The sequence below is a fragment of the Lethenteron reissneri genome, chromosome 27, assembly GCF_015708825.2.
Source record: "Lethenteron reissneri isolate LAM-NWPU_2019-01 chromosome 27, ASM1570882v1, whole genome shotgun sequence".
NCBI classification, from domain to species: domain Eukaryota; kingdom Metazoa; phylum Chordata; class Hyperoartia; order Petromyzontiformes; family Petromyzontidae; genus Lethenteron; species Lethenteron reissneri.
In genome coordinates, this window is record NC_083805.1 from 713,137 (window position 1) to 728,922 (window position 15,786).

General features: G+C 61.3%; 1 protein-coding gene across 1 annotated transcript in view; it reads left to right on the forward strand.

The window, feature by feature from the left end:
• The window catches only part of LOC133348269 (uncharacterized), a 36,958-nt gene extending 21,683 nt beyond the window's left edge, over positions 1-15,275 (forward strand). The window contains exons 5-14 of the mRNA XM_061560991.1: positions 5,480-5,866; positions 6,052-6,127; positions 7,001-7,045; positions 7,735-7,875; positions 8,583-8,657; positions 8,903-8,999; positions 9,557-9,712; positions 10,345-10,456; positions 10,731-10,882; positions 13,543-15,275. Coding sequence (XP_061416975.1) covers positions 5,480-5,866; positions 6,052-6,127; positions 7,001-7,045; positions 7,735-7,875; positions 8,583-8,657; positions 8,903-8,999; positions 9,557-9,712; positions 10,345-10,456; positions 10,731-10,882; positions 13,543-13,753 — 1,452 coding nt within the window. The 3' untranslated portion in view covers positions 13,754-15,275. The remainder of the gene's footprint in view (positions 1-5,479; positions 5,867-6,051; positions 6,128-7,000; positions 7,046-7,734; positions 7,876-8,582; positions 8,658-8,902; positions 9,000-9,556; positions 9,713-10,344; positions 10,457-10,730; positions 10,883-13,542) is intronic.
• The last annotated feature ends 511 nt before the right edge of the window (positions 15,276-15,786 follow it).

Below are 15,786 nucleotides of genomic sequence, written 5' to 3' on the forward strand. Positions count from 1 at the left end.
TGCCCTTCCTGGCTAGCACTCTCACACACTAATACTAACATACAGCAGCGCATACTTGTACCAAAAAACGACCACTTTAACGAACACAAACCCACATTGACAAACAACAGCATACTCGCACCCTAACACGCTCACATATGAACACACAAGCACGGACGGACGCCACCGTACAGCCAGTGTACCGCCTAGTCACACATCCTGACGCCACCGCGCATCAACACCCCCCATTCCAGTGCACAAAACAAAGACAAAGATTTATTCTTTTATTTCTATTATTATTTCTATTATTTTTATAATTTCTTTTATTTTCACCTACGTGACTTTACCGAAAAGACAAAGACCCCGTAGAGCCTGAACAGACTCTTACGGCAAGTGCTGTTAGCGAGCGTCTATGAAGGCTGGCACGGCACACAAAGGGGTGGGTAGCCAACACCACGCCGGACTGCCTTTGTCTCCCCAGTGGCGATAATTTTACACACAGCACCAGGTACTCATTTGAGGCTGAATCGACCTAGGGGAGGCCCAGCACTGGTTCAGATGATCATCACTGGTGTTGACCATGGGCGGGAATCGAACTCTGGTCCCTGGGTTCATAGCGCAGCGTGCTGCTCACCGCTACGACACCACCACTACCCATTCCGATGCACACCCAGCTTACACGAAGCTACACGCACGCAGTCTCAACAAGACGCACCGATGCACACGTGTGCTCCCAACCTCAACACGCGGCTATGCAAAGATCCCCCGTGTAGCCTTAATACACTCTTGGGGCAAGTGCAAACACGCGGGGATATACACACGCACACAGCTCCGCCAAACACAGACGCGCACCCCAGGTTGGGAAGGAGGGGGGGTGCTACGCAAGGGTGGGGGGAGCATCACCCGAAGGATCGGGTCGGATGCATTCTTCGGAGGAGAAGCGTGTGACCACCTCCACCCGTGCTCGCCCGCCCGCTCCCACCTCCCACGTGGGGAAGACGGAACCCCTTCGTGGAACTTTTCTCGCTCTCTTGGGAGGAACGCCTTTTTCCGAGCCTGGGCCGATGAGTTTTCCGGCAGGAGGCAGGAATGCCGCCGGCACGCGGGGTCCGGGCGCTCCCACCCGGGCTCCCCCGTGGCACCTCGGGGATGCCCAGAATGATCCGCGCGGCTCGCGAACGGTGTGACGTGCCGCCCGTGTTCCCATTTCTCCGGCGACGCGGTGAATCGTCGCCGCTCTCGGCCGCGATTTGGTTCGGCAATCGATTTGTTTCTCGCCTCGTTTGTCAAGGTCCCCTTTTTTATTTCTTGGATCTGTACAGAACGCTTGAGACCGCGTCTCAAGACGATGCGCAGAAACGACGTGCGTGTTTATTTAATACAGTACAGAGAGCGAGAGAGGTCGTGAGTCACAGGCGGTAGAGAAGGGCCTGGACTTGGTTGGGAGTTGACGGCATGGCTGGCACGGGGGAAGCAGTTCCAGACGACAGTGACAGCGGAGGAGAACGGGCCACCTTCTCCTTGGTCCCGTCTTGTTTGTAAGCTCTTGTCCCCTCCGTGAGCGGAAACATTGACATATCGTGAGTAAATAATGTGTATAGTTCATAGCAAAAGATTATTCTCATTGGCAAGATTCATCACATTTATTGTCAACGCCAGAGTCGAGTTCTACCGATGAATCGGCGCATCCAGGGCTTAATTTCGCACTCACGAGTTTGTGGGTGGCTGATAGACAGTAGTAGACACGTGACTATCAGAGGGGGTATACCGATTGTGGTATGCCGGGCTGCGTAAATATTTTCTGGGTCCTCGAGATCGGAGATGGGCAGCAGCCAGGGTGGGGGGGGGGAGGTGGCTCAGCTGCAGGAACAAACCGCGGTGCGCGTGCGGCACGGAGCGCGTGACCGAGCGCCCCTCTCTGGGAGAAAAAAAAAACTGGAAAACGCCTCTCATTGCATAACGTCCCCGAGAAAGCGGTGTCGGAACACATTCGCTGCCCGGCAGTGAAATTGTGCCGGATGCCGGAGTAGCCGGTGCCAAGGTTCTACCGCCCACGGCAGGGACGGGGGTGGGGTGTTGCGCGAGCAAGAGGCGGGAGTGGGGGGTCGGCTGAGCCAGCCGCCGTGGTGGCGATGCACGCCTGTGAATCCTACGTTTGCCGACGAGGGTTGGTGGATCACACACAGATTTGCGAGGTTCCCAAAGTCGCTCAGGCTTCTTCGTGGCGGTTGGGAAATGGTCGTTGCGGCAGGGGGGTTCGTGAAGCCGTCCGTGTCAAGCTTTCAATGTTGTCGCCTTGAATCTGCGGGGTTTTCTCCACATCCAGTTTTCTTCCCACATGTACAACACTTCATTCACTGGCCTAACATTCCCAGAGAGTAGGACCTTCTTGTGCATAGTGCCACATGTACACGTGGGGATCGTGGCACAGTGGTTAGCACTACCTCGTGCTCCAATAATAACATTGGCGAATATTGGAACCGGTCCTGGGCGTCCCCTAGGTCGACTCGGCCTCAAGTGAGTAGTGTGTAAGCATCGGCACTGGGGAGTGGTACTGGCCACCCACCCCCTTGTGTGCCATGCAGCCTTCATAGGTGCTCGCTCCCAGCACTTTCCCCAGCAGTCTTTTTCAGGCTGTATGGGGGATCTTTGTCTTTTTATACATGCTGGTACGTGCGGCATGAGCAGAGGGCGGCATGTGCAGTTGTGCGTGCGCACAAACCCCCATCAGATGTGTTTCCAGAGAGAGAGAGAGAGCGCGGGTGTGTAATTTATTTATTAGGACTCCGTGGCTCACCGCCCACTGGGACTCTCGTATTTTCCCACTGAGTCAACAGCAGGAGAGGAGCAGGAATTTCATTTTACGTTCAATGTGCATTTGTTAGGAGCGGTGAATGTGACCCTGGGCCGAGGAAGGGGCCTGTGGGGAGGGGGAACCCCCCCACCCTCCCGGCTTTGTGGACGTGAAACATCTGCAGTGCTTTGTAATGTGAAACGACAATGCGTTAGAGTGCGGCTCTCCCGTGGAACACGCTAAGCCCGGCGCTGTCTCTCCGAATAAGCCGCGCCGTCACCGCGCTAACACCTGCCAAAAATACACCTGCACGTACACACATGCGTGCCCAAACACACGCGCACACACGTGCACGCGGGACGTACAGAGAACGCGCGGTGGAGGTGGACATTGCGGCTCCCTTGTCTCACTGCTGTCGGCGTCAGATACCCAATTTTTCTGACTTTGAAAATGACAGCGCAAGTTCCTTAATTGGGTTCCGCAGACAGCAGCCATTGTCGCCCCCCCCTACTTGCAGACTCATGCCCCTGGTTACTCCTGCAAAGGAGACTCATCCCCTGATCTCTTGAGTTCTCACTTGATTCAACAAAATAAACTTGAATCACTCACTCCTCCGTCCACACTCGCTCCTTCAACTTCACCAGTCCTACTTTTCCCTTCTCATCGTCTACCAGCACCTATTGTTATTCTCCCATGACATAGCATCACCTCCCATCACACCCTAACACCCCACCTCCCCCATCGTCCCCCATCACAGACCATCACCCCTGCATCATCACAGCTCATCTCACTCCATCAACAACCCCATCACCCCAGTGGGGTTGCACGCAGACAAGCTTGGCGGCGCTGATGGTGGCGCTGGCGGATTTGGGAAAGGCCACTCACAGAGCCCCTCTTTGAGCCAAACAAACGCAGAAGGTCACTCGACTGCCTCTCACTAAGCCTCGCCTTTTGTTTTATAAAAGTCGCCCCCTTGTTTTTCGCAAACACCCGGCACAGCCGCGCGTCTGTGGCTCAAGGCCACGGCCACCGCCTCCGCCACCATACGGGGGGGGCGTGGTAGAGGTGGTGGCCGTGGGAGTTTAGCGACGGCGCGATCGCCGCTCATCTCCTGCTTGTCAGCAGGGCCGCCCTCTCCCCAGCACGGCCGTGGGACCACGGGGGGAGCTCCGCTTCTCCGAGTCCCCCACGCTCGCCCTCCACTGCACTTGCCCCTCCGCGCAAGCCCTGGGTGGTGGCGCGGTGGCGTAGTGGTTGCGTGGTGGCGTGGTGGCGTGGTGGCGTGGTGGTGGCGCGGTGGCGCGGTGGCGCGGTGGCGCGGTGGCACGGTGGCACGGTGGCCATGCCACACGTGGGGTAATTACGCGTCTGTGCGGTAACTGCGGGGCGTAGATTCCCCGAGCGGCCCTGCCCCTGCGCTGCCGTGCACTGCCCTTGGCATTTATGAGGAATTTCCTTCCTGACACGCGCACTTACACAGCGCGTGCATGCATTCCCACGTTCCCACGTTCGTTCTGAGCTCCGGGCAGCGATTCCAGACCCTCGCTCCCAATCCCGCGCAGTGTCTCGCGCCACCTTCGTGACTCGCGTCCGTCAAAGTCGAGCGCGTTTGGCTGCTCAAGTGCCGTGGTCGTAAACCGCTGTCATTTCCAGCGGCCGCCACTAACCGCTTTCGTGGAATTGTCGTGGTCGCGTCTCGTTTGCGGCCGACAGCTTTGCGTCTACGCCCTGCGGCATCTTTCCAAGGCGCCGCGCCGCTCATTGGCGCTCGGATACCAAATCGCTCCACCGACGGCGCTCGGGACGCGACGGTGATGCAGGGATTCTCGTTTCAGGTCCCCTTGTTTTGATTAAAAATAGCGCCGTTTAGCTGAGTGGCACCAGGCAACGTGGGCGTCGTCACAACACGGCCCGGAATAGCCGTGACGGCGGCGATGTTGACGGGCGGTGGCGACGTCGGTGCGGGAGGTCACGCTCGCTGCTGGACGACGTTGGCTCAACCCAGCCACCTCCAGCGTGACGGGACGACGAGTGCAGCGCGGCCGCGCTCACCACGTCCCGTCACCAGGACCAGTCGCCGACCATGGTGGACGGGGACGGGCATGGGTTGGTGTCCGCTGCGGCTTAGATTAACCCTCTGCCCCCGTCTCTTTATCTCTCTCTCCGGCTCAACATTCCGGAATATTTTCTGCGAGCGATCATTTTGAAGAGTTCGTTTGCCAGAAAACCCTGAACGTTTGTAGGAAATTCCCCGTTATATTTATGGCTGTGTTTGCCTTGGCGGCTGGAGTAGAGACCCCCTCTCTTTTGGGAGCGGCCGCAGTAAAAACTTCGGGCTGAGTGAGTGCAGGGAGTGGGCTGGTGGAGCGCTCTGCCTCATCGTCCCCGTAAATCGAGAGGATGAGCTGGCACGGGGCCCAAAGCGGGCAGGACGGCGCCTCGTGTCCCCCTCTGTAAAGCCCAGACCTTTTATCCGACCGCCCTGGGGGAGGCAGGAGCCTTCGTGCCTCGCCGGGGAATTGAACGCAGCGGAACATTCCTGCGCCACGTCAACAGGCGGCGCGTAAACGGGCGCCCCGCGTCGCTGCTCATGCCGCCGCTCGGGCCTGGGACTCGCGACTCTTCTAGGGTGCCCGGCTCGAAGGCGTGAGGCCATCGTGACGCACGCCTCCCGCTCGTCTCATTCCACGCTGCTCTCTTCCGCAGGCCAACGACGGGGTGGACGGAGGCCGAGATGGCGACGCCGCGGGAGCTCGCGACGAACGGGCGGGGAAGGGGGAGGAGGACGAGGGCACGGCCGACCCCGCCGACGGACGGGAGGCCGCGCTTGGGACGAAGAAGGACGACCCCCCCGCTCCCGGAGAGGATCCCGTTCACCCAGCGGTGACGGCGGTGGCGCAGGGCGACGCCGGGGCAGACGAGGCTGACGGCGCGATGTTGACGAGGCCCCGGTCTCCCGACGGGGGCGATGCCACCGCCGCCTCCGCCGCCGCCGCTACGGAGGTGAATGGGCGTGGTGAGACTCCCGACGCAGGCTCTACCGTGCAGCTGGAGCTGGGAGACATCGAGGACGAGGAGGTGCTGGATAAGATGGTGAGTGTGGAGAGCGGCATGGCACTGGTGGCGCGAACCACCGGTGTTGTAATAATAACAATAATACAACAACAAGGTGATTTACGGACTGCAGAAGAGACGGTTGGGATTATTGCATCGGTAATCCCATGTCACATGACACTGCTCCTACTCCCATTCGTGTCCACCTATACCCCCCCCCCCAGTTGAACGAGGAGCGCGACGCCGACGTCCGCAGCCGGATTCGCGCCGCCCGGCGGGAGCTGCGGAAGAAGAAACGAGGTGAGGCACCTCGTTTTCACGAGCCAGGGATGGGGGGGGGGGGGGAGCGGCCGTGGGGTCGCGAAAAGGTCGCTCTCCACTGAGCAGGGGCGGCACTTCCCTGGCAGCCGACACAGTGGGGGGTCACTGCTGACGAGCGTTGTTAGAATCGCGTGGAACAAACGGTAAACGAACCGGTCATTGGTTTTGCGCACACGCAAACACGGACACGTGTCTAGCAACAAACACGGCGTGTTTAGCGTTTAAACTGAGAAACGAAGAGAGCTGCCAGGGTGGTGGAGTGGTCAGCAGCGCACTGCTGACCTTGCAGTCCAGAGATCGCCAGTTCCATTCCATCCACCGGCTCGGCAGTTTACACAATGGGGCGAGTTTATTAAATCGCCCTCCCGCCGCACGTGCGTCCACACAGCGGTGTAAAAGGGCACACCACGGTTAGTCGATAGGCACGTGGCATGTGCTGGGGTAAAGCGTGGGTACGCCCCACCTCTTCCACGACGTCTGGTTCCTTCGAGCGGGGAGACCCTTCTGCCAGCAGCGGCGCATGCAAGGCTTTTGGTTGAGACGCGAGGGGAAATGAACCGTTTGGCGCATTTCATCACTTGCATTCCACTGGAAAACGGTTACCGGCTCCTGACCTTCGTAACCGCTAACCGATTCTGAAAACGGTTACCGTTTGTCACCCCGGGTACCGACGATACCGTGCGCCAGCCGACGCCGTGGGGGTCCCCAACCGACCGAATGCTGTCTTCTGCCAACGCCACTAAACCCTCCTCCGCTCATTACGATTTCACTAATCCTCCACCGCCGCTGCCTCTGCTTCACCGCCACCCCTCGTCTCACCGCTACCCTCTGCTGCCCCCTGCTTTCTCATAGGCTGCGATGTTCCTGACTCGGAGGAGGAGGAGGGGGAGAGTGAAGGTAACGCGAAGAGCGGTCTGCTCCTCTCTCGTTCTCTCGCTTGCCGTGCACGTTTTCTGTCCTCCGTTCTTTCTTGAGACCTCGAGGGTCGGCGTTGATCCTTTTTCTGGGGGCTCTCTCATTGTTGGGCTCGAGCCGTGGAGCCGGTGGGGAGCTGCGGGGTGCGGGGTCGGATCGGGCCACCGGGAATGCAGGACCCGGCAGCGTAGCCGGCGCTGCAGGTGGCGGTGTCAATTGCTCGCCACGACATAAATCTCACCTCTCGTCGGCTGGAAAACGATTTGTAAGTTGAGCCACAGTAGAACCGGTTTATTGGGTAAATGCCCGGTGGCCCTGTTCTTAACCCTGGCTGCTGTACAGCTGCTGTGTGCTGTGCCCGTGGCATGTGTTGTCCTTTAGTTCCTGTGTGCCGTGTCAGCGGCCTGCGCCACTGTTCAGTTGCTGTGTCACCGTGCCAGAGGCCTGTGCCGTTGTGAGTTTCCGTGTCACTGGCGGGTTCCATTCCGTGTTGCCGTGTGCTGTGCCAGTGATGTGTGTGCGCTGAGCTACCGTGTGCCGTGATCTATGGCGTGCGCTATGTTCTGGTTGCTTTGCCACGCGACGGCTGTAGCCGAGCGCGAGGCTTTGTGCGCGAGCCGTGTCACGTCACCTCACTCGCTTGTTTTTGTTTCCTCCGTCCGCGGTCAAAGAGCAAATACAGAAGGGGACGGCGCGGCCGCCGGGTTCGGCGATCGTAGCGAAGACGCCGGAGGCACGGGGGGGGAAGCGGGACGGCGCTGCCCCGGGTACCGGCGGGCAGGGGGTGGCACGCAGCCCCGCCGCCACGTCCGGTGAGACTGGAATGCATGTGCTTGTGTGCACGCCTCGTGACCGTATGTGTGAGCGTGCGTGCGAGCTAGCGTGGTTGTGAGACCGATGATGCAATTCGTGGAATTCGCAGGTATGTGTGTGTGTTTATGTAAGCACGTAATTGTGGGGAGCGGTAGCATAGTGGTTAGCGCGTGGCGCTACGAACCCAACGGCCCGGTTTCGATTCCTGGCCACGGTCAACACCGGTGGTGATTATCTGAACCGGCCCTTAGCACCCTAATAAGTGCTTGCTGACACCTGCTTGCCTTTGACAAAAGCTCACCAGATCTCGGAAGCTAGGCAGGGTTGTGACTGCCCGTTGCTCGGATTAGCAACCGCCGTGAATGACACCGGCGTCACGGGCTGCTGCGGCGTGACATCGTCAGCAGGCAGCAGATCTAAAATCAATATAATTGTTATACTGCACTATGTTCCACCATCTACGCTTCCCACCGTCATCATCCCGCATTGCCCAGCCTGGGAAAAGTTGGCCAGAAAACCTCCGAGTGCTACACGGAGTGCAGAGATGCTTATCCAGCAGCGGATCGACACAGTTCAGTTAATTTATCAGGTATAGCCCTGTGAGCCATTCGGCTCTTGAATCGCATCGACAGCAGCGTTCGTGTCCGCACAGGAAAGCCGCAGGCGAGCGAGCGGCGTTTCTCTTTCTGTGTCCGCGACATTGCAGGGCGCAGCAGCAGCAGCGCCGCCACGACCTCCACGGCCGGCACCACTGCGGCAGACAAGGCCAAGGCCGCCCTGAGTACGTCCACAGCGCAAACGCCACCGCCACCCGCTCGAACCGGAAGCTCCGGATAGTGCGAGACGCTCGCTGTGACAGCTGTGCCGTGAGATGGGAGGGAGAGGTAGGAGAGTGCATGGAGGGGAGTAGAGTGAGATGGGAGGGAAAGGTAGGGGAGTGCATGGAGGGGAGTAGAGTGAGCTGAGTGCTGCCCGCCGTGACGACTCTGCGTTCTCGATGTTGTCCTCGCCTTTGACGCGGAACAGACGGCGCCACAACGGTGCAGACCGCACGGACGCCACCGACGGGCCAGACGGCGCGCATCCAGCCCACCCCGCCCAGCTCCGGGCCCCGCGTGGGGAGGTGAGTGACGGGGGGTGGGCGAGGGGGGGGGCACAGCCCTAGGCCCTGTCTGGGTTTTGACAGTCGGTCGCTCTTCATCGTCAATGTTAATGATTCGCCTGTGCGGGTCGTCTAGCTGTACGAGCTGCTACTGCAGGAAACTAAGATGGGGCTTTTGCTTCTGGCGTGATAGGGGAATGCTGCAGGTAGCCACGTTGGGCTACCCATCGGTCTGACCCCGTCCAACGGGCCCCCTGAGCTGGAGCACCTCGTGGGTGGAGGAGGAGGCCGAGGGGGCTCGTGGCTGCGTCTGATTGACCGCTCCTGTCGAGACTCGGGGATAGAAAGGGGGCTCAGTGTGGAGACTTTGCCGGGAGGGACCGCTCTGGGTTGGCGCTGGAGGCTGGATGCTCCCACATTTTGACTTGAGCTCGTGAAAGGACCGCTAGCAGCCTGGTCGAGGCACCCAATTGTAGCTGGGCGGGAGCTGGTTCTCTCAGGGGTGGAGGTCGGGCGAGCTAGGGCAGTGCGTGTCAAGGAGAGGTCGACTTGAGTGCCGCCCGTTCCGCTGTCATCAGCATCTTCGACCGCGAGGACTCGTCGCCGGTGGCCCACGCCGGAATCCGGAGCCGCGAGGCCACGCCGCGGGGTCTCGCGGGGTCGCGCGGATCCGGGGGGTCGCAGGCTCCGAGCCGCCGAGCCATCGTGGAGCGACTGGAGCGGCAGAGCGGCGGGTGAGTGAGACGGCGCGAATGAGACGGGTCGGTACAACGTTGACGTCAAAATAACGGGCGCTCGGATTGAATCGCGGCGATTCGCGGAGCAGTGCCGGCTCGGCGTGCGAGCGCCACGCTCCTGCACCACCAGGGGGCGTCTTCGTCCAGCGTGGGGATGGAATTTATGATCGTTCCATCCGAAACCTGCCTCAAATCCCGTGCGTTAGAATCGATGTCTTTTGATTTTGCGTGTGTGTGGTACAAGAACGTCGAGGGAACACGCCCGGGACGACGCTCCACTGTGGGAGACGGAACGATCGATTCTGGAATTGGCTTGTGCCGATGGGTGACGGTGACAGCTTTGGGAGGCCTTCATCCAGGAGTGAATTGATCGTAATGGTGTCTGCGATATCACGTGACCCCTCCAGCCAGTAGAGGGCTCTACATTTACCACAGTGTTAAACAAATCATCTATAAAAGAATCGTGATGGCCGGCACTTGCTGCTCCCAGCGGCGCCGTAAGGAACCTACGCCCCCAGCGTGGAGTGACTCGAACGGTGCCGCCCAGCGCGACCCCGCCGCCCCGATGGCGTTCGTTCTGAGCGACTGCCGAGTCGCGCGTGTGTGCGTGCGCTTTGCCGGGCCTGCAGGCAGCAGAAGACGGCGTCGCCGGTCAAGCTGCAGAGGGCCGGGAGCTTTGGGGCCACGACCATCAAGCAGATGCTGCTGGAGTGGTGCCGCGCCAAGACTCGCGGATACGAGGTAGGGCGCCGGCGCGGCACCGTGCACGCACCCAGTGCTGCACGCGCGCACGGCACGACGACGACAACGATAGCCGATAGCCGCAGAGTGACGGCGCTCGTTCCAGGCTTCAAGGCCATCGCATAGAGTGCGGAGGGCTCGCCCTCGGCAGGAGGAGGTCGCGGGACAGACCCGGGTGTTCTGGGTTGACTGACTCCCTGTACGCACCGAACAGACGAAGCCACGTGTCCCGTGTGTGTGTGTGCCACCCTGTCCCCCGCCCTGCGTGGTGAAGCATGTGGACATCCAGAACTTCTCGACGAGCTGGAGCGACGGGCTGGCCTTCTGCGCCCTCATCCACCACTTCTTCCCGGAGGCCTTCGACTTCTCCGAGCTGGAACCGCGCAACCGCCGGCACAACTTTGACCTGGCGTTCACCACCGCCGAGTGAGGCTCGCGCACGCACGGGCACGCACGCTCGGGCACGCACGCCTCGAGCACGCACGTCAAGGCTCACAAACACGGCTCAAACACGGCTCAAACGTGGCTGTAAAAGGAAGAGCAAACGGAGGAGTCGGAGCCGCGGTCACGCCGCGTGTCGGGGCCCAGCCACTGGGACTCATGGCGGAGCTCGCAGAGGAGAGCCACGCGGAGTCCCGACACTCCTTTTCAGGAGGGTCCTGCGTTGGGACGTTTGACCAATGCCACCAGCGGCACTGAATGTCACAATCTCCCGTGCCCCACGTCCTCCGCTGCCCTGGGCCCTTCGCTCGTCCTGGTGGCCGCACTTGCAAAAGAGACAAAGCTGCAGGTTGCCTTCAACGGGTTTCATTAAAGGCTCACGGGGACGAGCGCCACCTCGTGCCGCGTCCGCCCAGTTGCTGGAACAGCGCAAAACTACTGGGCGAGTACGCCCACCCACCCCCCTCCTCGCCATCACTGCCGTCGCAGCCCCCCTACGTCGTCTGTGATGGGGGGCAGCGGGGGGCGGGTGGGACATATTGCGCTTGACGCTTCCGAGGAGGAGCCCTCGGGAGGGGTGCGGCGGGGTCACCCCCCGCCAGGGTTCATTTCTAATTGCCGCGGATTAAGTTTCACTTTGGATCGGAGTCTTCCCTCTGTGCCACCGAGTGGAAGCGACTCGTGCGTATGTGTGCGCCTGCGTGGCCGCAGGGTTGAGCGCGTGCGTCCGTCTCGCCACGCGTCTGCGTGCCGCCTGTGGTTACGCGCGCGCTCGTGTATTAGCACGCGTGTGTCGCATGCGTTTACTACTAATGAACTGCATTTGTGTGTGCATGTTACGCGTGTTTTCTCGATGGGCCGTATGTTCGGGGTGCGTGGGTGTGTTGCGCGCGTCTTACTAATATGTTGCACTGTGTGTTTTGCGTGCTGCACGTGTGTGTTTTGCGTGCTGCACGTGTGTGTTTTGCGTGCTGCGTGTTGCGTGTCGCACTCGTGCGTGCGTGAACACGCTGCCCCCACGTGCGCGCCACCTCGCGCGCCACCGCATCCGGGCGCTGCCCGGAGCAGGAAGCAGGTCGGCTGCCCTCAGCTACTGGACACGGAGGATATGGTGCTGCTGCGCGAGCCCGACTGGAAGTGCGTGTACACGTACGTGCAGGAGCTGTACCGCTCGCTCGTCGAGAAGGGCCTCGTCAAGACCAAGAGCCGCTCCTAGCGGGCGGGCACGCGCGCCCACGCACGCGCGCGCACACGGTGAGGACGGCGAGCGCGCAAGACGGGCGCCCCTCGGCCACCGCGCGCGGCCGTGAGGGGCGCCGCCCCTCGCCAGCCAGAGGGGGAAGCTGCCCCCTCGCTTGGTCTCCTGCGTCTCGGCTCTTCAGTCTCTAACCCCGACCGCCGGCTCCTCCGCTGCCGGCCATGGCGCCGCGATCGCTGCTCACGAGACGGCGGTTCGCCGGTTTCCGCGACTCTAGAGCTGCCCGCGACGAGCGAAACGTGCGAGTGAGACGCGTTTAGGCCAACGCTTGGGAACAAACCTTCCGATTTGAAGCAATGCGAATGAGATGGTGAAAACGAGACGAAAATGCATCAATAGTTGAATCAACTCGCTCCTCCCTCACGCGGCCGGAGCCTCCAAGCCCTCGCACAGCAACCCCCTACGCCATCGGCAGCCAGGCTCAATCCACAGCGAGACTTCAAAAGGGGAGGTGGGGGGGGAGGGTCCCTTTCAGCTCTGTCAGAGGTGAATATTGTCCCTGGATTTTTGCCCGGATGGGCCAAACGTCCTGGTTTGGCTAGGACAGCCCCAGATTCCACCCCACCCCCTCTGCCCCCGAATCTGTTTGTTTTGTCACCGGTTTAAATTGTGCTGGCTTCACGCTCGACTTGTCTTCGTGCAGTAGGCAGGGCAACTCGAGTAGTGGGCGGTGCTACACGAGCAGTGGGCAGGGCCAGGGTCAGAACGAGCGAATCCAGTCTCTCGGTGGACGTGGACAGCTGCTGAGTGGGTGGGGCTGCCGAGAGGGGGGGGCGGCCAGATCGAGGTGCGTGCGTGTCCTGCTAAAGTCTCCAGACTGTGATCGCTTTGGACCCGGTCCCTGTGCCCACGTCCCGTCTCATCCATCTCGAGCCGATTTGTAAGCGGCGGCCTCCTTCTTCAACCCCCCCCCCCCCTACTCGCCGCTCGTTACCAGCAGACGTTTCTGCTTGGGGTCGAGTCGGGGGGGCGCGAGTTAGGGGGGGGGGGGGGCCGTTTGTCAGGTCGCGTTGGCTCCCGCCGCGACTCGCAACGCGTCGCCTCGTCGTGCGGTCCCCCGCGGCCCGGGCCACCCGCCCTCCGCGGTGACGCCGTCGCGGCGTCTCCCGGGAACCGGCGGGGCCGGGCGCCGCCACCGCCTCCTCCCGCGGGGGTGCAGCCTGGGAAAGCGCAAATTAAGGGCATTAAATCACGACCCCAAATGTCTGGCAGTCGGAAGTGCTCTCGTCAGCGCGCGAGCCACGGCTCAGGGCAGCTCTTCAGCAAAGCTGATCCCCCTCGCTCCCCTCCCCCCGTCTCTGTCCATGCCTACCCGCTCCTCCCTCCCCTTCCGCTCTTCGCCCCCCCCCCTCCCCTTGGCCCGTCGCACCTCCCTCCCCTTCCCCAGGAAGCTGGCGGCGTGCGACCCCCTGCTGGAGGTGGACGACATGCTGAGGATGGGGCCGCGACCCGACCCCAAGTGCGTGTTCACCTACGTGCAGTGGCTCTGCCAGCACCTCAAGAAGGTGCAGGCGGCGAGGGGCGCCGCCGCCGCCACCGACGTCACGGCCCCCGCCGCTGGTGCCCCCCACCCCCCCGCTACCTCCAAGTCACTCTAAGCCAGGTCACTCTTAGCCAGGTCACTCTTAAGCCAAAGCACTGAAGCCAAAAGCCATCCTAGTTACGGTACCGCAGTGTTGTTGTTGTGCGTACACGCAGCCATATGCTTGGTATGATGCTACGATCGTCATTCTCACCCAAAAGTGGTGCTCCACTTTGCGAGCCGCTCCTCGTCCCGGCCGCATGAAGGACCTGGCAGCACAGCTCTGGCACCGCTGCCTCCTGCGGCTGCAGCTGCTGCTGTCGCCAGTTGGCCGTGAGTGAGCAATCGGGCGCCACCGTGACTTGATTCCTGGATGGGCGACGCCACTCAGGGAGAGTTTGGGGTTCCGGTTCCCGGCCGTAGGGCCTCCGGCGACCACGAGAGCCCTCGCGCCGCCCCACGGTCTCTCCACCCCGCGCCTCTCGTGCCAAGTGAGCGGCCGCGGCGGCTACGAGGGGCATCCTGACCTCTCGCTCGGTGACCCCGTGGGGCCCTCGGTGACACCAGGATCTCGGTGGGCGTAGTTGCGGTTTCACGGTGTCTTAACGCACATGCACACGGCGCTTGCAAGGGGCGTCACACTCCGTGTGCGTGCGTGTGTGTGTATATATATAAATGTGTGTGCATAGCTCACGTTGACACGTATATGCGTGCGGGCGGCGTTTGGGCGGTGGTGCTGCCCGCGCCGCCCGCTGGGTTGTATATCCTGCACCGACTCACGCTCGCTTTGCTAAGTTATCGTCGTGACGGATGTCGCACTCCCCCCGCGGGGCTTGGCGACCGTGCCGGGGGGCGGCTTCCGCCGGGGAGACTTTGGGGCCGCATCTCGGCGAACGTTCACCTCTCGTCCGCTTGTTGCCGAAAATGCACCGGCGGCTCCGCCGTGGACTGCGCGCACCGCTGCGTTTTGGCCGTTAGGTGGAGATGTGAAGCTGGCGATGAAACGGAGGCGGGGAGACGCGCGCGGCGTGGAGGGAGGCGCACGCGACGACGTTGGCCTCGTTCCGGCATGGCCGTGAAGGGGCAGAATCGTGACCGGGGTGTCTCTCTGACTCAGATCCCGCCCATTCACCTGTCCTGATGCCCCTCAATAATCGCATCTTGGACCTGCCCCAGTCTCCACTTCTGACTCCAAGCCCAACCTACACTCTGACCCCAGTCCTGACCCCGATCATATCCCCGAATGCTGGCCCTGACCTCAGCCCTAACTCTGATCCCATTCTCGATCCTGATCCCATCCTCGATCCTGATCCGATGCCCGCTAACCACACCCTTAATCCCGATCCCGTCTGTGACCCCGAGTTCACCCCGGCCTCCGGTTCCGCCCGCGTCTCCTCGCCTCGCCGCTGTTTCCCGCGCCTCCGGCAGAGGGCGCTGCGCCCCGCCTCTCCGTGTCTCTCCCATGTCCCCGCGTGTCTCTCCCGTGTCTCTCCCGTGTCCCCCGCGTGTCCCCCGCGTGTCCCCCGTGTGTCCCCGTGTCTCCGCGCGCAATAAAACCCACTCCTCGCGGAGGCTATCACGGGACCGGGCTTGACTGATTCTCATTCCCTGCTTTCCACGGCGAGTGGTGGTCGTGGATGTTGTTGTGGTTGTGCTTGGTTGTTGTGAGGACAAGAAGCCAGCTCTGTAGCCGCGTAACCTCGTTTAGACGGGTGGGGGAGATATAAGGCGATGGGGCCACGTGATGGGCATTGTTGAAGAGAAGTTAAACTCTGAAGGGAATGTCGGCAAATAGGTTGATGAACCCTTCTTTGGACATCTTTTGAGTGGCATCTCCTCGTGGGTGGCGGTGGTTTTCTCCAGCTCCGACGATGTCATCCGTCACGCAACACGCTCATTAGAACGGAAATGGACAACACGTACCTCTCGTAGCAGGGCCCTCTTGAAAGGGAGTCTCTGGGCTCGGCCAGGCTTGTCAGGGTGACCAAGCGGAGTGGCAGTAATAACAATACATCGTCGAGAGGCGCCGGTGAGGACCTCGAGCGTGGTGACGTCATGACGGGTTGTCGTGTTTCTTGGGAGCGGTGGCGCGGTGGTTAGCGCACTGCG